We start from the raw sequence: 20,075 nt of genomic DNA, 5'->3' as shown, positions 1-20,075 counted from the left end.
CCCGGTGGAACGTCAGGCCCTGCCCAGCAAAGAAGGGCTGTGCCCGCAGGATTGTGCCCACCTTGCACACTCGTGTGCTCACCACACTCCTGTGTACCAGGCAGTACTTCCCAGCTGCATTGCTGAAAACACCCTGCGGGGTCGACCTGGCTGAATTTGACCCCCCCAGAGGGGCTGTGGCAGGCCCCTCAGGACTCTGCAGGCAGCCCCCCAAAGGTGTGACCTCCCTGAGTCCCTCACCCCTCCCAGAGACTGAGCTCAAGAGGAAAGGTCTGGACAGGAAGGGCCAAAGCACAGCTCCAGCAACCCCACCTCCCAACACACAAGTTCAAGGAGACCCCCGGTGGCTGGGAACTTTGCAGGAGATCCCAGACCAGCAGGGGCCTCAGCTTCCCCCAGGGGGCGGGGGCTGGGCAGACCTCTGCCTCTGGCCCCAAGGCAAGGGGTGCAGATGGGTCTGGAGGCTGGACCTCGGAGGCCTATGCCGGGTGGCAAATGACAGCTCTACCTGTCAGCCCTCCAAGGAGCCGAGGGGGCCTGGGAACACGGAGCTGCTGAGTAGCCCAGCTGCCTCCTCTCAAGCTTAACTCTCTCTTCTCTCTCCCTGTCTCTGTACCTCCCCCCTGCTGTCTCCCCCGCTCTCTCCCCCTCCCGCCCGTGGCCGCAGAACCGCATGCACGAGTCCCTCATGCTGTTCGACTCCATCTGCAACAACAAGTTCTTCATCGATACCTCCATCATTCTCTTCCTCAACAAGAAAGATCTCTTTGGGGAGAAGATCAAGAAGTCACCTTTGACCATCTGCTTTCCCGAATACACAGGTGTGTGCCTCGGGGGCCCCATGCAGGACGAAGCCCCACCCTGCCAGGGACCTCCAGAGGCGTGACCCAGAGGTGCTGCCTGCGGCCCAGGGACCAGGCTGCCCCGCCAGCACTGGCTGGCATCGGGAGTCTGGCAGGGCGCAGAGGGAAACACCAGGGTTCGACCCGGGTGTGGTGGGGGGTGGACCCCCTGGTTCACATGTTTTGTGACCAGGTGACTCAGGAGTGACATGGAGGGATCAGGAGGCAGAGCAGGACACAGGCTCCCCTCTCATCTCTGTCACCACTAGAAGGCATGTCCTGCCTCCCCCTGCCTCACCGGGGGTCTCNGGGCCCCATGCAGGACGAAGCCCCACCCTGCCAGGGACCTCCAGAGGCGTGACCCAGAGGTGCTGCCTGCGGCCCAGGGACCAGGCTGCCCCGCCAGCACTGGCTGGCATCGGGAGTCTGGCAGGGCGCAGAGGGAAACACCAGGGTTCGACCCGGGTGTGGTGGGGGGTGGACCCCCTGGTTCACATGTTTTGTGACCAGGTGACTCAGGAGTGACATGGAGGGATCAGGAGGCAGAACAGGACACAGGCTCCCCTCTCATCTCTGTCACCACTAGAAGGCATGTCCTGCCTCCCCCTGCCTCACCGGGGATCTCCCCTTGCCCTTCCCAGGGTGGTGCTGACCCCGCAGCACCTGGGCCTGATTAGCAAGGGTGGGCACGTGGCCCATCAGTGGTCTCACCTGCTTTCTCTGTCATCAGGGCCCTGCCTGGGCCCCGCCAGAACCTTACACCCCCCACACCTGTGTTCCCCTCCCCTCCCTCCACCCCCGTCTTTCCCCAAATCAAACCACTCCACCTCTCTGCAAGCCTCTTCTCCCTTGCCTGCCTCTCTTCTGTCTTCACTGGGCGGCCCCTCACACAGCAAGGCTCTTTCCAGCTGGGCAGAGGGGTGGCCGGCCCTGGGCTGCAGCTGACAGTCATCACAGTGCTGCTGGGACGCCAGAGCCCAGCCTTTGTCCCTCTGGCACCTGGGGAGCATCGAGGGGGCCTTTTGCACCCTGCAGTAAAGGATGAGTCACATGTTGGCTTAGCCAGGAACCACCTGCTGGTGGCCCCGAGAGAGAGAAGGGCATGGGCTCAGCTCCCAGGGCCACACAGGTCCCCAAACCCAGCCAGGTGCCAGGAGTGGACGCTGGCCCTCCACCCTTCTCCCCGTGGACATGGAGAAGGGCCCGTGGCTCGTTCTCAGCACAGCCCAGCTCCTCACTGCTGTTTGCTGCTGGTCAATCAGCAAGGCTCCCGCCCACCCGAGGGTGCGGGGAGCCGGGTGGAGCCCGTCAGGCTCCGGTCTGATGTGGTCAGGAGCCTTGTCTCCAGCAGGCAGGGAGCCAGGGCAGCCTCTGGAGCCACCTGCACCTTTGGACACTATAGGAGGAAAGATAAGGCCTGTGGTGTGGGGTGGCACCAGGGTGGACAGAGAGAACAGGGCTGTTACTCCCAGAACACAGGAGCCGGCTGTGAGGGAGGCGCCCTCTGCAGGGCGGCCGGGGACGGGCCCCTGCAGTCCCGGGCCCAGGAGGGCCCAGCCTGCAGGCAGCCGCACTGTTGGCCTCTCTCCCAGCCTCAGCCAGGGACCCTGCAGGCCCAGGTCATGTCTTTAGAAAGTCGTGGTGACCCATGGGTGACTCAGCAGCCAGATGGCTGGGCAGGCCCTACTCTAAGGCTGGTCCCTCATCCTTGTCCCCAGGGACCCAGACCGGAGTCCGATTTGAGGCAGGACCCAGGGAGCAGCCTGTCTCACTGCTGAGCAGCGAGAGGCACTGGTTGCCCCCAGAGAAAGTCAGTCTGAATTTGGGAAACATTCGAGTTCTGCAGAGCATCCAGAGGGCCTCACACCATGTCATAGTTGAGTTCAAATGTCACCAGGTTGGATGACAAGTCACCAGCAACAAAGCCCTCTGGGTGCCAAGGCCTGTGGAAGACACCAAACAGGCTGAAGGGGCAGGGGACAGGCAATGGGGGCGGGGCTCCTGGAGTCACTCCCAGGCACTTTCACCTCCATCAGCACCCCATTTTGGCACCCTCAGGACAGGAAGCTCCTGGATGGGGTCCCCTCTGGCACTGTGTCTAGCCTGTGAGCGGCCACTACCTTGGTTGGTGGCTCCCTTTCAGACTCCCCACTGAATGCTCTCAGGGCCCGGCCCACAGTGGGGTTGAGAAGGAGGTTCTGCCCTGTGGGCTGTCCAGAGCGGGTGTTCATTCTGTCCCCCATCCCAGGGATGTCCCGCCACCTTCGCCCGACCCCTCACACTCACTTATGTGGCTGCAGAGGCCTTCTGGCGGCCCAATCCCAGCCTCCCCATGTGGCTCACACCTGGCCACTCGAGAGCAGGGCAGGGCCAGTGGGGTAGGGATATCACCCCCCACCTTCGAAACCGGATTGTGTGGTTCCTGAGCTGGCCTGACCCCAGTGGCCCCAAGGGGAGTCGGACATCTCCCTCCATGGGCTGTTAGGCAATTCTGGTCCCTGTGTTATGGTGCTTGGAAGTTGTCCAAAGGGCAGAGCCACAAGGGTTCGGGGTGCAGCTGACTAAAAACTGTCTTTGCATCACCCACAGATACCTCACAAGGACCCAGTCAGGATCAAGGGGACAGACCAGGAATTGTGGGGACAATGGGGCTTAGTTGGTATTGCACACGTTGCAAGCACCTTAAGCCACCCACCCAGGGGATACCAGTACTCCCAAATCTGGGCCACTCACCTAAGAATGAGGGCTACGTAGGGTCCTGCCCGGCCCTGCCAAGTGGCTTCTCGTTAGAGGAAGCCACCCAGGAAGCAGTACAGGTCCAGCTTGACACCTAGCACACCCTGGTCACCAGGAATCCTGGTTCCACCCTGCTGGGAGCTCTTCCTTGGCTGTCACTGTGTCGGTTTATCAGAAGTGTGACTGGTTTAGGGGTGAGTGTTGTGAAGGGCAGACTAGGGCGGAGCCTCAGTGTGCTCACCTAGAAGGCAAAAGGGACCTTCCGTGGCCACTGTGCTCCCAGGGCTCCTGGGTCCCTCCAGTGTGGAAACAGGCAGGATGACCTTAACAGGTCAGAAGCCAGGCCAGTGCCGAGCCACAGGTGGTTCCGATGTGAAATGCAGCCACACCCCAGAGCCGGAGGCCCGAGTGCAGCCTCTCCGTTCCCGCTGGTCTCCTCCGTTCCCTGGAAAACGCCACGGCCCACCCATCGTCTTGGGGCCCCCAAGCCATCTCCCCCCAGCCAGGCTCTCACAGGGCCTCCCCCCGTCCTTGTCGTTACAGGCCCCAACACCTATGAAGACGCAGCCGCCTACATCCAAGCACAATTCGAAAGCAAAAACCGCTCGCCCAACAAAGAAATTTATTGTCACATGACTTGTGCCACAGACACGAACAACATCCAGGTGGTGTTCGACGCCGTCACCGACATCATCATTGCCAACAACCTCCGGGGCTGCGGCTTGTACTGACCTCTTGTCCTGTATAGCAACCTATTTGGTAATGACTCCAGCACTCACAGAACAGCTTGCACACACACACACACATACACACACACTAACAAATGCAAGTTGGTAAATAAACTTCAAAGAGGCGTAACAAAACATTATATATATAAAAATATCTATTAAAAATTCTTTTTAGTTTGTACTAGAAAGAGCTTCGGACAGAACTGACCACCATCCCGTAGGTAAAGGTGTTCCTGGGTGAGCACGTGAGCGTGCACACACTCCCATTCACACACACACACACACACACACACACGTGGCCACAGCGGGTGTGCTGGCTCGGGGGGCCATCCTTGTGAGAGGTCTCTCTGAGACCCAATTCTGCGAGCAGGGGAGGCAGAGGGGCCTGGTGGGGGCCTGGCCCGTCTCGCTGCTTCTAGCTCTAAGGCTGGGCGCCTCGGCCTGTCCTGCTCTTGTGTGAATCCCACAACCCTCCACAAAATGGCCAATACCCTGGCCACCTCCCGTTCTAACCCCCAGCAAACACAGGACCACCAAGGACCCTGCACAAGGGAGACATTGTGTGCTTTCTGAAAGCAGCCGAGGGAAGGGGACCCGCAGGGCACGTAGGGAGAAGGGAAGAGATGGGGCTGAGGGGACAGCAGGGGCCGAGGGGAGGGCTGGATGGGTCAGGGCCCCCCGGACAGGCCTCCAGGGGCCTGGGCCGGGCTTCCCTCGGGCTTCTGGTCGCCCCTGCTGCCCGCCCTGCCTCACCCCACCACGAGGAGAAACAGGCCAGGGTTTGTTGGTTGGTTGGTTGGTTTCTCAAATCAAAGAAAGTGGTCAGACTGGACCCCTTATCTCTCTTTCTACAGACTGCTTCACGGACTCTCTGCTGTTGACCTTGATCTCCTGGTAGCATGACCTTTTGGCCTTTGTAAGACACACAGCCTTTCTGTGCCCAGCCCCTGTCTAACCTACGACCCCAGAGTGACTGACGGCTGTGTATTTCTGTAGAATGCTGTAGAATCTGGTTTTAGTTGAGTCTTTACATTTGAAATTTGAAAGGAAAAAAAAACATTGCTCACGTGCTTTGCAGCTTAAAAGGAACATGGAAGACTCCCCATGACATCCATATTTCTTTCTCTTTTTTTTCTTTTGGGGGAGGTGGCCAGGATTAAAGAAACACACATTTGCACCTCCATCCCCCCACCTCACCTCGAGGTAGAGGGGGCAAGGCCAGCTCCCCACGTCACTCACACCCCTGCCCAGCCACACACTCACCCCCCCCCCCGGTTTGTATAGAAAAAGCACAGCTCTCATGGCCCGTAGCTGCCAAAAAGAATCCGGATCACACGTAAACAGAGCCTTCTAGAAAACAATTTCCCCTCCAGCCTCCTTTCCACAGAAACCCTCCATATGATTTTTAGTTGGTTTTTATTTCCATCCTGACGAGCCCTAGGTACTACACACCAAGTCAGCTTTCACAGTCTCTGGGGGTCAGGGCTGCGGGCTTTTCCCCTTGACATCCCCACCTCCCCACCTCTCACACGGACGCTCCCCGTGTGCGCCTGCCCCCCTCCGCCTCCTTTTCAGTGGCCTCTGTCCGCTCTTTCTCACGTGGGGATGATTGTGCTACAGACAAAAAGAACAACAACAACAACAACAACAACCCACACATTTTTTTAAATGCCACGAGATGGAAAAGAAAAAACACAAAAATTATAAAAAAAAGAGATGGAATGTAGTGTTTACTTGAAAGCCAGTTTTCATGATCCTATGTCATTTCTACTTTGACTCGTATTCAAACCCCCAACCTCTTCATGGTTTCACTTTTAAGACTTAACATTTGCTGAAGACCAGTTACAGCCATTTCAGATAAAGAGGAGGCAAAAAGACAAAACACAAAAAAATCAAAAATACAGAAAAAAAAACTTGGAAAAAAAAAGGAAAAAAGAAAAAAAAAGCCCACGGGTCTTTCTAAGCCTTTCTATTCCCGATCGGTGAGGTCTCTGTGATGTCTTACACACTGCCAGTCTACTTCTCTGACTAATGGAAAACTCACGTGTAGCTCAATAAAGAGAATGTTTGTCTGTATTCCCAAGTCTCTCACCCTCAGGCTTTGTTCCGACAGGAAAGGGCAGGAGGGATTTGACTGGGCCACGGACACTGGCGGGGCTGGAGGGCCGGGGAGCCAGGCTGTAGGTGGCAGAGAAAGAATCTCCCCCCCCACCCCCGCCCCGGGCCCTACAGGGTGCTCCGTGGGTTAGAGCATCCCTCTGAATCCACGGAGGTTGCAGGTTCGATGATCCCTGGTCAGGGCACCTACAAGAAGCAATCGATGAATGCAGGAATGGAAAACAACCTGATCGATCTCCATCGATAGATCTCTCTCTCTCCCCCCCCACCCCCACCTACACACCCTTCCTCTCTCTAAAATCAATTTTAAAAATCTCTTAAAAAGAAACAATCCCCGATCCCCGTAGAACTGTCTCCATGTCCCCCGTTCCCCCTCCCTGCTGCCATCAAAGGGAGCCAGCTGAGTGCAAGGAGGGCAGAGGAGGGGACTGTCTTGCTGGCAGATGTCCCTTGCCCCAGGCTCACAGCCACCAGCTCTTCCTCGCTCTCGGCTGGGTTTGTTTCTTTCAGAGGGTAGAGTGGAACTGAGCATTGGAAAGTGAAAAAATGGTGGCCGGGGAGGGCAGGGTCTCCCAAGTCTGGATTTCTTCTGTCCCTAGCTGTTCCACCACAGTGGGAGGAGGGTGGCCCAATTTCCTGGGCCCTCTGCTGTGCCCCCTGCAGGCCGAACACCCAAAGGGCAACTGAGATCAGCACAGCCTGGCATTTGGTGTCCGATTCTCGTCCCCGCCAGGCTGCCGGCCTCACTGCCTCTCCCAGGTTGCCAGGGCTTTGCTGTAATAACCAGCAAGTTGGTTGAGATGGGGCCTCGGGGAAACACAGCTCACCAAAGTCCTTGCATTGTGCCCATGGGTCACTCATTAGCAAAGCAGGCAAGTGTTACATGGTACCATCCAGGGGCAGGAGGGCCTCGGGGGGTCAGGTCATTGGCATCCTCTCAGTACCCCAACAAATGGGAGTTCCCAGCCCTGGCGATTGCAGTAGGTTCTGAATCTCAAGGAGGTAGGGGTGGGGTCGATACCACTGCAGAGAGCAGGGAATCACAAGAAGCTGGTTGGTTCTGGGAACGAGCCAACTAATCTGGGCAGCCTCGGACCCCCTTGGCCGGGACCAGCCTGCTGGCCAGTCAGGCCACACCGGTCACAGCAGAGGCCCACTGCCACCTCCGCAGACCGGAAGGGCGCGCTCCCGGCCACAGCCTGACTTCCTCACCCGGGGAAGACACAAAGCACAGTGCAGATGCAAAGCTGAAGGACACAGGGAGCACCAGCTCATCATGTGGTTGAAATTTGCTACAAACGAGCCATGTTCCAGCAGGGTTCTTCCCCAACTTCCAGATGAGCTTCGTAGATAAAACGAATGGGACTTTGCTTTTGCCTCCTTAAAATGGAAGTCAGGGAGTTTGGGGGGAAGGACATGGGGAGAGCGATTCATTGGAGAGGAGAGAATGGGGACCGGGCATCACCGCCTCTAAAAGCCCCAAGAGAGACCTGTGTGCCGCGGGATCTGGAACCGCTTCAGGGTAAGGTGCCCAGATGAGGCTTCTGGGCGAGGGCCATCCGAGCAGGGGGCAGTGCCAAGCCCGCAACAAGCTCCTGGGCAAGGCCATGGCTCCTCTGGCCTGTGCAGCCGATTCGACAGGGCGCTCAGCTTCCCTCCCTGTCGTGGGGGAGGGCGGGGTCCCACCCCCACCCCCAGAGGGCCACATCCACTGGCTGAAGAAAAACCAGCATGTTGTCTGCACAGCTCAAGTGGGAAAGCAGGTCCAAGTGGCCACTTGGGACAATAGGATTGGTACCAACACAAAATGCCCACGTTAAAAACCTCAGATTGTGTTGGGGGTGGGGGGAAGGGGGCAGGATCTGAGAATCCAAGATCTCAACAAAATAGGGCCTGGGAAGACATTGAGGGACTAACATAAACTACTTCTAGAAGCCCAGAGAGGACAAGGGCAAGGGCAATTCGACCCCCACGCACCTCAGTGCCCTGCCACTCCCAACTCAGCCCCAGGCTGCAGCGCTGAGCAGAACAGGCTCCCCGACCCTGGAGACACCCAGGACAGCGAGAGGTCCTGAGACAGGAACCCGACAGGACGGCAGTCTGACAGGCACGCCCACGGCCATCCTGAGCACCTAGCCCAGCCGCCCTCAATGAACGACAGAAGCCCAGAGTCGGAAGCGCCCAGAGTCCATCATCCAGGTGCATTTGGGACCTTCCTTTCTCGTCATCTGAAGCTCTGAGACACGTCCCCACTTGGACCACTTGTATCGCTGCATGCCAGCGTTTCCAAGTCTTCTAAAATTGACTTCGTTTCCTCTTTTCACACATCTGAAACATTTACTGTCATCTTTAATGTGTACAACCTGCAAAACATTCGGATGGAAGAAAACCTCCGACCGAAAGAGTGAACACACAAGACCAAAACGGAGCATTCTGGCAACTCCAAAAACGCTGCCTCTGCTTCCAGCCACACACAACGCAGTAACAACCGAGTTTGCTTTTTATTGTTGTTCTTGTTTTACAATAGAAACAAATAGCTATGCTCTCAGCAAAACAAAACACTTTTTTGAAAAAAATCACAGAAAGTTACTAACAGCGTTTCAAAGGTAAGGCTTTTGAAAGATTTATTGAAATAAATTACCTTGGCCTAAACATTTACGTCATCAGTCTCAATCACTTTTCAACATTCTAAAAACTTCCAGTTTAAAATACATGTAACTTTGCCAATAATTTTAGATAATACTGGATTCTCCCCTAAAGGACTACCAAAAAACTATGCTTTCAAACATTTAAAAAACAAAAACAAAAAACTTAGTCCAACAGGACATGAAACTGAATGCTGCAACCTATCGCTGCGTGTTTCAAACCTTCGAAGTTAAATGGTGAAGGTATTTGAAAAGGGCCAGGACCTGGGTCCCTCCGAGGCAGGTGGCCCCGACATCTCACCTTTCCAAGTTCAATCAAACCAACAAGAACAAGGTTACCAAATGAAGGGCTCCGGAGGAGAGAGATACAAAAGATAGCTTTTATTTCTTCAATAAAGCCCTCCAGGATGCCCTCGCCCGTCTTGTAACGCCCACATTTTCTCCCAGGACCAAACCCACAGCCTCAGGCATCGCCCAGTGCACTGACCAAGGACTGCAAACCACAAACCAGAGCTGGCTGCTCCACCTGCCCACGCTGCGCCCCCGCGTCCGGGGGCCGGGAAAGGCAGATAGGAGAGGACAGACACACGGGGTGGACTCATGAGACGCGGGAGCACCAGCGTAAATGGAAATAAAGCCAGTCTCAACTGGGGGTCAGAAGGGAAGTCCAGGATGCACTGGGACACAGGGGCCACCTGCCCCCACTCGACAGCCCAGGGCTGCTCCGGGCATCGAACCCAGCGTGGTCCGTCCAAGGTGCCCTGCCGGCCGGGGGCCCGGGCTCTGAACGTCGTGGATGCCTCCCGACCAAGGACAGCCTGCGGCAGCCAGCCCCTCTAGCGGTGCAGAGTGAGCTCCTGCTGCACACCCGGCTCTTTACAGGTCCTGGCCCCACCCCCACTTCCTGCCAGCTGTGGGGCTAAGACGCAGGCGTGTGCTGTGACTTGGGCACGAAGCAGTCATCGAAGCTGCCGGCCTCAGGGTCTCCCGCTGCCCACTCCCTCAGGATCTCCCCGACCCCGAAGAGGCCGGTCAGACGTCATGCCTGGAATTAAAATGTGCGGGGTTTCCAAAGGGAAAAGAAATGTCACATAGAAAGTATTACAAAAAAGGATTAAACTTGTCAGCTGTCCAAACACTATGACGACCACATGCTTTATACAGCGGCGATGCAGTCGGGCCCACACCTCCAAGCAGCAGGCGGAGGAGGCCAGGCCCCCTGGGTGGGCGGGCGCGCTGCTCGGGAGGCGGTGGCTGGGGGAGGCCAGGAAGCGCTAGGAGGTCTGCTGCTTCTGGAGTCTCCGTTCCGCAGCCGCAGCCAGCATCCTTCGACGCAGAGTCACAGGGTCAGAGGTCGTGCTTTCGGTGGCCAGGCCGCTCTCTGAGGCTGAGTCATCTTCAGAACTTCGGTTCAAGAAACGCCTTGAACAAAAAGCAAAAGCTTGGCATGAGAGGCGAGGGGCACGCAGGGCACACACACCACACAGCCCACGCTCCCTTTTCACCTCCTCCTCTTCCAGGCGCCTCGTGAAGCTGTCACCTGTCCCTGAGGAGCGAACGTTCTCTGCATGGGGGGGCGGGGAGGCTCAGCGGGCCGCAGGTCCACTCTCCCTGCCCCTGGCTGTCCCCTCCCACATACACACCCAGCACCAAGTGCCCATGCTCAGAAGGCCTGTGCTGGACACTCAATGTGCCCGCATGCCCACATGCTGGCCCCGTCCCCAAGAGCTTCCAAAAAAAGCCTCAGCGACATGGGGAGGTGGCCGTGGGCTGACGTGACAAGGGCCCTCAGACCACGGGCTTCGACCCGGGGTGGGGCCAGCCCGGCGGGGGAACCGGCTTACTTGCGAGCCTGCTGCAGAAGGTCGTCCTTCCGCTGCACCAGCATGCGCTGCCTCTCGTCGGCAGACTTGGAGAAGCGGCTGCCCCGGGCCTCGAAGTCCTCCCCCGCGCTGGGCTCCTCCCCCGCGCTGGGCTCCGCCTCCGCCTCCGCCTCCGCCTCCGCCTCACTGAAGTCCAGCCCCGCCTCCAGCCGGGAACTGAAGTCCAGCGGCACACGCTCCGTCTGCACACGGGGGAAGCGGGCGGGGGGGCCGGTGAGGACAGGTGGGGGCTGACGGGGCTCAGCCTTCCAGGGCTGGAGCCGTCGAATTGTTCTCCCGCACACCTTCCCGGCCCCACTGGCATGTTCTCCCTGACACCTTCCCCGCTGCCCCAGTGCCTGGCCAGAGGACCCGGAAGAGTGTTCCTTCTCCTGGACCCAAAGCCCCCCAACCCCGTGCACGCGGTGTGGCAGAGGCGGGCTGCTGTGGGGCGGGCCACAGGCCCAGAACCTGAGGCGCAGGGTCGTGGAACAGGAAAATGGTGGGTCGCACAAGCACTATGGGGAAAAAAGAAAAGTCATCTGCTCTTTTGCATTCTGGGAGTTTTCTCTCCGATTCCAATAATAGTTCACTGCCCAAATTTCACACCCTCCTCTGACTCTGAAAACAGTCAAGCAGCCGAAAAGGCTGAATTCTAAGGACCTTTTTAAGACGGATGTAAGAGCACATGGCTCCTCGTGTGACAACATTATAGTGGGATTCTCTCGGTCTGGGCTGAGGCTCCAAGGCCAGGACGACGCCCAGGGCCCCCACCTGCCCAGGCGTGTGCCAACCTGCCTGGCTTGTGCCACCAGACCCCCACCCCAGCTGCCCGGGGTCAGCACAGCCGCCACCTCCAGGCAACAGAGCCGGGGTGGAAAAGGCTCGGGCACGGGCCTGTTTTCCCCCTGTGTGTGCGGAGCTTCTCGGACACCCACCCCCACCTCTCCCTGCCTCCAGCCAAGCAAGAGAGGGGTCTTCAAAGGACAGTGTTGCCTGACTCCTGCTCCCTCAGGTCTGGGGCCTCGGGGACTGGAGGTAACTCACACACCCCCGAGGGACCTAGGAGAAAAGACTGGCTTGGGGCAAAGTAACAAAAAGGCTACGATGATGGCAAGTTCGACTCCCACGGACTGAGGCACCGCCCTGTGCATTTGGGGTCAGCGTGGACCTTGCCCAAGGGGAGCACTTGGGGGGCACGTGACCCCCACAAAGGTAGGGTGGCCATAAATAGCCAGCTCAACTGTCAAAGGAACAGAGTCAAGGCTTCTAGTACTGAGACCTGGAAGATGACAACATGGACACGGAGACACACACACGTGCTGGGGTCCCACCGTCCGCGCCCACCCCCCTCTTCCCAAGCCTGGCACCACAGGAGGCAAGAAGGGCAGGTGGCGAGCAGAGGAGGCACTGGGGGAAGGAAACAAACGCCCCACCCCCAGCACCTGCAGCACCCACGCCGGCCGGACACAGGCCTGAGCAGGCTGGGGGGGCCCAAGTTAAGTGATGGGCAGAGCAGACGCGGTGACTGGGCCCAGTAGACACTTTTACTGATTGTTACCCAGGGGCTTTTTATTTCCTGAGAATGAGCAAAAATGTGACACAGCGAGCTTCCCTATCAAATACGTACTTTCCCTTCCACCGTTAGAAAAGACATCGGAAAAATTCAGGAATCTTCATGTAAAACTCTACAAACAGAGTGAAGAATCAAGACAGGGCCCACGCGCTGTGCCCCCAGAGGCCCGAAGCCACCCAGCGTCAAACCTGGGCGGAGGCAGCTCGCCACAGCCGCAGACCACACCAGCGGCCGTCTCCGGAGGCCCGGCACCATTACAAAGGCTGCATGATCCCACCGTGGATTTGGACACGAAACACCTAACCCAGCACCAGGTCTGCCAAAGTCCTAGGAGTGTTTACTGTTTCCTCTTTTCGAGAAACACGCGAGAGGGGAGAGCGGCCTCCTTAAAGCAGCCCCGCACATCTACAGCGACAGGGTAGGTCGGGGATGTTTTTTTTCCAGTCTCTTAAGAAAGAGTGGGAAAGTAGAGTCATGGGTCAGGCAAATGAGTTACAGAAAAGAGAGGTTTACCAGACCCACAGGATGCGGGGCTAAGAGCGAGACGAGCTGGGGAGGGCGCCTCTGCCCAAAACCAGACAGAAGAGAGGCTTTTGGTTACGGGAAGCCACCCAGGCCCCCAAGTCACCCAGTGTGCACACGTAGGCAGATCTGGTTCCCAAGACAACCACACTTGTCCCACCTGTGCCCACGCAGGGTGTCTCGTTTTTGTGCAGTTCACAGACCTGGAGATGCCAGTGGGGCCGGGAAGGTGTGCGGGAGAACAATTCGACTGCTCCAGCCCTGGAAGGCTGAGCCCCGTCAGCCCCCACACCTGGGTCTGGGTGAGTTCCGTCACCCTGAGCCTCGGGCCCAGCCTCCCTCCGCCCTTCCAGCTCAGAGTGGCAGGGCTGGCTGGGGGTGGGAGCGTGGCCCATCCTCCTCAGGTCCTCCGACTCTCAGTCTCCGGGGAGGGTCCACGCAGGCCACACCCCAGCACTGCGTGCTGTGCTGGCCTTAAGTGCTGAACCCGGCAGGACAAAAAGCCCTCTTTCACCCCCTTGCCCTGCGCCTCCTGGACGGAAAGGGCGTGGGACCGGGGCCATCACTAGGCACCACCCTTCCGCTCCCAACCCCGAGCAAGTATTCTCCCTGGTGCGCAGGCCCTACCTGGGCGGAAGCTGCCCCCTCCTCCGGGTCCCCGTTCGGGCGTTCCCCAGGGCCATTCAGTGCAGGTCTGATGCCGTCTGGCCGCTGAAAGAGATGGCACGACAGTCAGTGCAGAGCCGCGTGGAGTCCAAGGACGGGCATCTGGGAAAGGCTGAGCGCAGGGGATCGACGTCCCCGGGCCACGCCTGCACCAGGCCTGTGGCACCACAGACGTGGATGTGCTGCTCAGACAACAGGTGGGACCCAGGGGCCCGAGTCTCAGAGTCACCCCCAGCTCCACAGTCCCTCCCCCTGCCACTGCCAGTCACGGCCCGGCAATCACACAGGGACAGCAGCTCCCACCCATGGCACCCTCCGTGGGAAACTGCTGAGCTCTCACTCGTCCCCTTAACGTCCTACAAAACGGGGGCCCCTGTTCCAGGTTTCAGGGGCCTGAGCTCCCAGCTGTGCTGGGGCTGCTCCCAGGCCCCGCCCACACCTCTGCAGCTCCTGGCACCGCAGCGCTGGCCTTTCCGGGCCGGGGACTCCCTCTGCCTGCACGAGGCGACGCTGCCCCTGGAAGCAGCCCTCAACTGACAATGAGGACAACAGACAGGAGCACTGTGTTTGGAATCAGACCCCAGGGGCCCCCCAGGGACCAGCTCCTGTCACCTCGGTCTGGGACCTGCTGGGCAGCAAGCCCCCCACCAGCCGCCTTCCCTTCTTCGACTCACAGCCCCACCAGCTGCCTGGGTTTCCTGGCCCTAGATGTGGCCTGTGAATCCTTGGCTCAGGGTCTTCGGCTGGGAAACCCAAAGCCAACTGCAAGGTCACACAGGCAAGGACTAGTGAGCCTCAGCTAACACCCCAGAGCACTTGACACCAAAGTGCAGGCTCATTTCCTCTTCAAAGAGTTCCAAGTTTTAGGATTTTATTCACAGATTTCCATGTGTTTATACACTGAAGTTAAGTCAGTTCTTGGTAGATGATTCCCTGATCCAGCCAGAAAGCTTGCCTGTGAAATGGGTATATACTCCTTGTACCCATCAAAAGGGTTCAAGATGATGGGCCAGGAGCCTGACCTTTCTAACAAAGTCCAGAGCACAAGCCTCACATAGCCGTTACACCTAACGGGAAACCAGGCCAACGTGCAAAGCCAGCAGGGACAGACCTCCTAGACGCTGGGGCGGGGCGAGTGACCGCCTGCCCCTTTCCGTAGCTCGGGGGTCACTGGAGCACAGCTTCATTCATTCATTATGTCCCCTCCCCAGCTGCTTCTGTGCCTCGAAGGCAGGGCCGGGGAGTCACAGACAGATTGTACAGCTCACAAAGCCTGTACCTCTATCTGCCCTCTACGGAGAGAGGTTGCCGACCCTTCTCCAAATGGACCAGCACCTGCCAGGGTGGGCTGGCCTGTAGGGTCTCTCCACACAAAGAAAACGACCCAGACTCAGTTGTTCTCATCTTCGCTGGGTCTGCTCTCAGTCACAATTTGGAAAGTCAGGAGAATTACAGAAGCGTTTCTTCAAGCCATAAACCACACCTAGTTGTTAAAGCAACTCAGAACGTCTAGAGAATTAAATCTTTGTGAAGACAGACACCATTCTTCACGCTTGGAATCCCAGTTTACCTGCGTGGGGAAAGGGACCTGAATCCGTCCTTCCAAAATGTTGTCCGTTGTCACTTCCACAGAGCGGGTCAGCTGGAGGTCCTGCAGCACGAGTGGGTAGGGGACCTGGGGGAACATCTCCTGAATCTGGTGCGCCTGCAGGGACACAGACATGGAGACCATGGTGTGTCGTTCACCCTGGGCAGGTGTGCCCTGAGGCCATGGTGCGGGCAGGCGGGCACTGAACCCGGCGCACTGCCCTGGAAACCAAGGTGAAGGCCACTTCCACTCTGCAGATCACCAGCCAGCCAGCCATCTGCACACCCTCCGTGTTCTCCCAGGACGCTGGACAGGTAACTCGGGACAACACAAATCGCAGACCAAGACGACCACGGAAGCTCAGCTGGATGCCAAACAGGCTCAGCCAGAATCGTCTGGTTTTCAAAAGTACACATTAACTTGGATATAAAAGTGTGTTCTTAAAAGTTGTAATTCCGAAATGGAACAAACTTCTGACACACACCACATGGATGAAATTCAAGTGCATTGTGTGGAAGAAGCCTGACTCAAAATGCCATCTGCATGACACCCTGCAATAGGCAGAATGAGGGTGGTTGCCGGGGCAGGAGGCGGGGAGAGAAGGGGATTACAAAGGGGCAGCACGGAATTTCGGGGTGGGGGGCTGGAACTGCTCTCCACCTTGACAGCGGTGGCGGTCCACAACCACGTGAGTTTGACAAAACTCATGGAACCAGATACTAAAAAGGGGGAGTTTACTGTATGTAAATGACACTTCCCTTTGAATAAAAGATGATAAAGAATGTGACCTGCTGGGATTGCCCTGCAGCCGCGGTTTTCCAACAGCCCGCTTGGCACTACAGGGTGGGCACGTGGGTGGGGGGCGCATGCATGGGGGGGGAGGGTGCAAGTCTCAGCAGACCACCACCCACAGTTCCCTCAGAGAGGCTCCAGATCACGTCTTCCGGTTCTGCGTATTTCTTTCACAGTGCCTATGGTCGAGGTTTTATTTGTGGAAAAGTCCCAGTGAGAAGGGAGAACAGCAGTGTTATGGGGTACGGTAAGGTCTGTGTGCGGACGGCAGCTCCGAGGAGCTGCAGTTAGAACTGTGCGAAGGGAGCCTCCGCGTGGGGGCCGAGAGCTGTGATCAGGGTGAAGCCTCACAAAGCTCTGTGCAGAGTCGCTACTGGCGCGGGAGGGGGCCCAGGGCCCCCCAGTTCCTGGGACCCCTCGTTGTGGGTCCCTTCTGCCCAGGTCCAAGCAAAGCAAACGGAGAAGAGGCCATACAAACCCCAACGTCCAGGTAACGTTCACCTCTCTTCCCCCACAGCACGCTCTCACTTCCCAAACAAAACAATGCCCAAGGTTCATTTGATCAGACTAAAGCTTTTCTTCCAGAAAGTCCAGTGAGTTAAATATCAGACCTTTATAAACAATTCAAGATCCTAGTAAATTAGCACCAGCACCAAGAATGTCCCTCCTTCTGGTGTTGGCGGGGAGGCAGGTGCGGTGCCCCACCCGCAGAGCCTCCGCGGCTGCCTGAGCGAGTCTGCACACGGAGCCTGCTGCGAGGCAGCCAGAGGCACGTGTGGTCCCTGCCCACCATGGCGTCACTCACTCTGCAGATGGCCTGGCGCAGCATGGCTTCACTGGATACTCCTCTGTGGGTTTTGAAACTCTTGAATAAATGACTTATTCAAAAAGGTTTGGGAAAAATGCCGTCCTGACGCTGCACCCCATCGAGATGCCCCGGTTTCTCTGCCCCCCTTTGTGACACGCCGTCGGCCTCATCTCTTTCTCCAGCTCCCACGTGTGCTTCAGTCCGAGAGATCTTGTACACACCCCTCAGGCTGCGGAAACGGCTCGTTCCTCTCTAGCTAATGACCCCCTGGACTCTGCCAAGTCCCACGTTGCTCCCTCCGAGCCTGAGCCCGACTCCGGGGAATTCCCACAGGCCCGACTTGCCACCGGCCCATGTTGCGTCCTCCCCACCACATTGCCCGGCTCCTCCCTCTCTGCCAGACCTCTGCCCCCACTTCCCATTTGCAAGCTGCTCTCTCTCCCTAGAAGAGATCCAGGCCCCGGCTTTGACTGTCAACAATGTGAATCACCAGCGTGGTCCCTTCCGGGCTCTCCAGAATGGCCACCATGACGTGGCGTCTGCGCTGTCTCCCGGCCATCCCGCCTGGACGCTGAGCCCCCCATCCGGGCCCCTGCTGCTCCCCGCCCCCATCCTGCCCATGGCAATACGCGGTGCTGCCACCTGCTGGCTGCTTTCACTCCGCACTCCCCTCAGCCCACTAACCCCCGCACCCAAAGCAAAGCCTCATCACGTCCTGTCAGTTCATCTTCTAAAAATACTTGGATCCGTCACTGCCTTTCATCTCTCTTGCACGCACCCCGTCCAAGCTGCCGGCTTCTTCTGCCTGAACTGCGGCGACAGCTTCCTGCCTGGCTGCACTGATTCCATTTTTGCCCCTCGTTAGCCACTCTCTTCCCAGGAGCAAAACCATTCCATCAGTCCCCTGGGTGGGACAGAAAACCTTGCATGGCTTTCTAACGCTTTCATTACAAAATTTAAACTGGACTGTGGCCTGCAAGTCCCCGCACGACCTGGCTCCATGACCTCAATTTATGCCACAGTCTCGGTGCCCGACTTGCTGGGCCCCGGCCACAGTGGCCTCTGTTCCCACAACTTCCCCGCCTTGTGGCCTCTGCCCCTGGGTCCACTACTTCCTCCCACCCCATCTGCCTCCCCATCCCTTCCTCCGCGTCTGTCTCAGCTTAAACACAGCCTCCTCAGGGAGAACTGTCCAGAAGGCCCCCTCTGAACAGCCTTCACCCAGCCCTGCCCCCACTGCCCGCCCGCGCCCCCACAGCACCAGCAGCAATATCTCCTCGGCGTTCATAGTCAGGCTCCCCAGGGACAACGGCACGTGTGCAGAGCAGGGCTCAGGCCTTCCTCGTCCACACGGCAGGTGCTGGGCACGCTGCCTGCACTGCACATGCCCATCACGGGAGCAGCCTCCCGGCACCAGTCCGCTGACTAAACACACTAAGGTTAATAAGTAAGCCAGCCAACGGCCGATACCTTCCGAAGTGGCCCTGGCCAGGCCCCTGCACGCCAGCCAGAGGCCCTGCTCCCACAGGACCGACGTCGCCAGCGTGTCGACTCCCTGCACTCACTGTCACAACAGGCACTGAGCTTCCACCACAAACACGTCTCTCCTACACTGTGCAATAAAATACACACCATATGGCAAAGCTTTAGAAAAAGACAAAGAACCTGGAAGTATTTGAACAATACGCTTAAGCTAACAGCCTGCCTCAATGTCTCAAGGTGTGTGTGTGTGTGTGTGTGTGTGTGTGTGTGTGTTTTGGGGGAGGGAGAGGATGGGAGTCAAAAAAACCACATTGGTAGGCCTCGCACATGTTTTAATAAAAGGCGTATCATTCATTCCAGTCAATAATTTTCCTATTGTTTCCTATTATTTAGGAAATAACTATTTCCTGAGTAATATTCCCTATTTTAGCTATTTTTGGCTAAAGTTGGGAGAGTCTAAGATTGGCCTAGGCTAGCAATTTTCAGCCGGGAGAAAATCGCTGGCCTAGATCACAGCGGAGTGAACCTAGGTAGCAGCGCCTAGAAAGGGTGGGCTTATCTGCCACACAAGTAAAACCAATGATTTGGTTTCCAGATCATTTTCAAAATGTAAAACACAGGAATCTGAACTATCCCAGCAAGGTACCACGATGCCCCTAGGAGCCCGGCCGTGCCCCCAGAGCAAGGCGCAGACCGACAGGCCCTTTCCATGGTGCACGTGAGCCGGCGCCCCTCCCCTCCCAAGTGTCAGCCACCACCGCCCCCGCCCCCCGCAAGCAGCCAGTCCTTACCATCGCATTGAGCTGGGAGTTGCTTGCCTGCGTGATGCCGAGGATGTTGGTGGTGTGCATCACTTCAACCGAGAAACTCGGCAGCCAGCTCGCAATCCGGGACCCTGAGACAAGGAGAACCAGCATGCGTTTAGAGATCTCCTAATTTTTCTCTCCTTCACAAGGAGCGCGGGACACAAACAGGAGTGAGACGGCTGTCTCCAAAGGCTTGCCTGGCAAAATGCAATCGTTAAAAAACTGGACGCTTACCTACTTACTAGGGAGAAATAAAGCTGACCTTCCTATTTTATTTTCATAAAGTAAGAGATTATATAGCCAGGCCCCGTGTCCAAGATCGGCTGCTATATTTCAGAAGTCCTACCTGGTAGAAGCCGTAGTTAGTAGCCACCAAAGCAGCTCCCCACTCCACCCAGCCCACCCGGATTCACACTGAACCAGCGGAATGCCCAGTACACAGTAACCCCTCAGTGCTACCGACAGCTTCCGGACATTTCCGACGAACTGAAATTCTGGGTCACACTGGCCCGTACGGGGCAACTTGAACTAGAACAGCATCAGCCCCTTGGCTGCGGTTTCAGAGGCCAAAGCCAACTAACCATCGAAGTGGAAGAAGTGATTGTGCTGGTTTAAGCGTGGTCGACCCTCGGCGGCTGCGACGGGAACCAGATTCTCCTCCAAGTTCTCCCCCTGACGGTCCTCCCTGCCACGGTTACTGTCAGCAATGTTCAGGGACATCCTGCATGTCGGGCAGGAGGTGTCTTGTTCCAGCCAGGAGCGAAGACAGGAGCTACGGGAAGGTGCAGAATGAGATAGCCTTAGCCCAGTCTGTGGGAATTCACCGGGAGCGCTCGATGGTATCCAAAGTGCTATAATTTTACTTTTATTGGCCACTCTGCGAGATTTCAATGTTGAGAAAGAT

The 20,075-nt window shown here is 57.4% G+C and overlaps 2 protein-coding genes across 4 annotated transcripts in view; one reads left to right on the top strand and one right to left on the bottom strand.

Annotated features, from left to right (window-relative positions):
- Nucleotides 1-6,382, top strand: part of GNAO1 (G protein subunit alpha o1) — a 130,653-nt gene extending 124,271 nt beyond the window's left edge. Inside the window, exons 7-9 of one of the 2 annotated variants that reach the window (XM_037041687.1) lie at nucleotides 668-821; nucleotides 4,122-4,337; nucleotides 5,161-6,382. In XM_037041687.1, the coding sequence (XP_036897582.1) occupies nucleotides 668-821; nucleotides 4,122-4,309 (342 nt within the window). In that variant the 3' untranslated portion in view covers nucleotides 4,310-4,337; nucleotides 5,161-6,382. Of the gene's footprint in view, nucleotides 1-667; nucleotides 822-4,121 lie in introns of both variants that reach the window. The other variant, XM_037041688.1, reaches the window with a different exon arrangement.
- A 2,373-nt stretch (nucleotides 6,383-8,755) lies between these two features.
- The window catches only part of AMFR (autocrine motility factor receptor), a 30,645-nt gene continuing 19,325 nt past the window's right edge, over nucleotides 8,756-20,075 (bottom strand). The window contains exons 9-15 of one of the 2 annotated variants that reach the window (XM_037041686.1): nucleotides 19,753-19,943; nucleotides 19,157-19,260; nucleotides 15,266-15,400; nucleotides 13,657-13,740; nucleotides 11,057-11,134; nucleotides 10,914-11,026; nucleotides 8,756-10,491 (exon numbers count right to left, since the gene is read on the bottom strand). In XM_037041686.1, the coding sequence (XP_036897581.1) occupies nucleotides 10,344-10,491; nucleotides 10,914-11,026; nucleotides 11,057-11,134; nucleotides 13,657-13,740; nucleotides 15,266-15,400; nucleotides 19,157-19,260; nucleotides 19,753-19,943 (853 nt within the window). In that variant the 3' untranslated portion in view covers nucleotides 8,756-10,343. Of the gene's footprint in view, nucleotides 10,492-10,913; nucleotides 11,135-13,656; nucleotides 13,741-15,265; nucleotides 15,401-19,156; nucleotides 19,261-19,752; nucleotides 19,944-20,075 lie in introns of both variants that reach the window. The other variant, XM_037041685.1, reaches the window with a different exon arrangement.

The sequence above is a fragment of the Sturnira hondurensis genome, unplaced genomic scaffold, assembly GCF_014824575.4.
Source record: "Sturnira hondurensis isolate 20B ecotype Veracruz unplaced genomic scaffold, ASM1482457v3 Scaffold0003090, whole genome shotgun sequence".
NCBI lineage: Eukaryota > Metazoa > Chordata > Mammalia > Chiroptera > Phyllostomidae > Sturnira > Sturnira hondurensis.
Note: the sequence above shows the minus strand (reverse complement) of the source record. Positions and strands in the feature narration are given on the sequence as shown.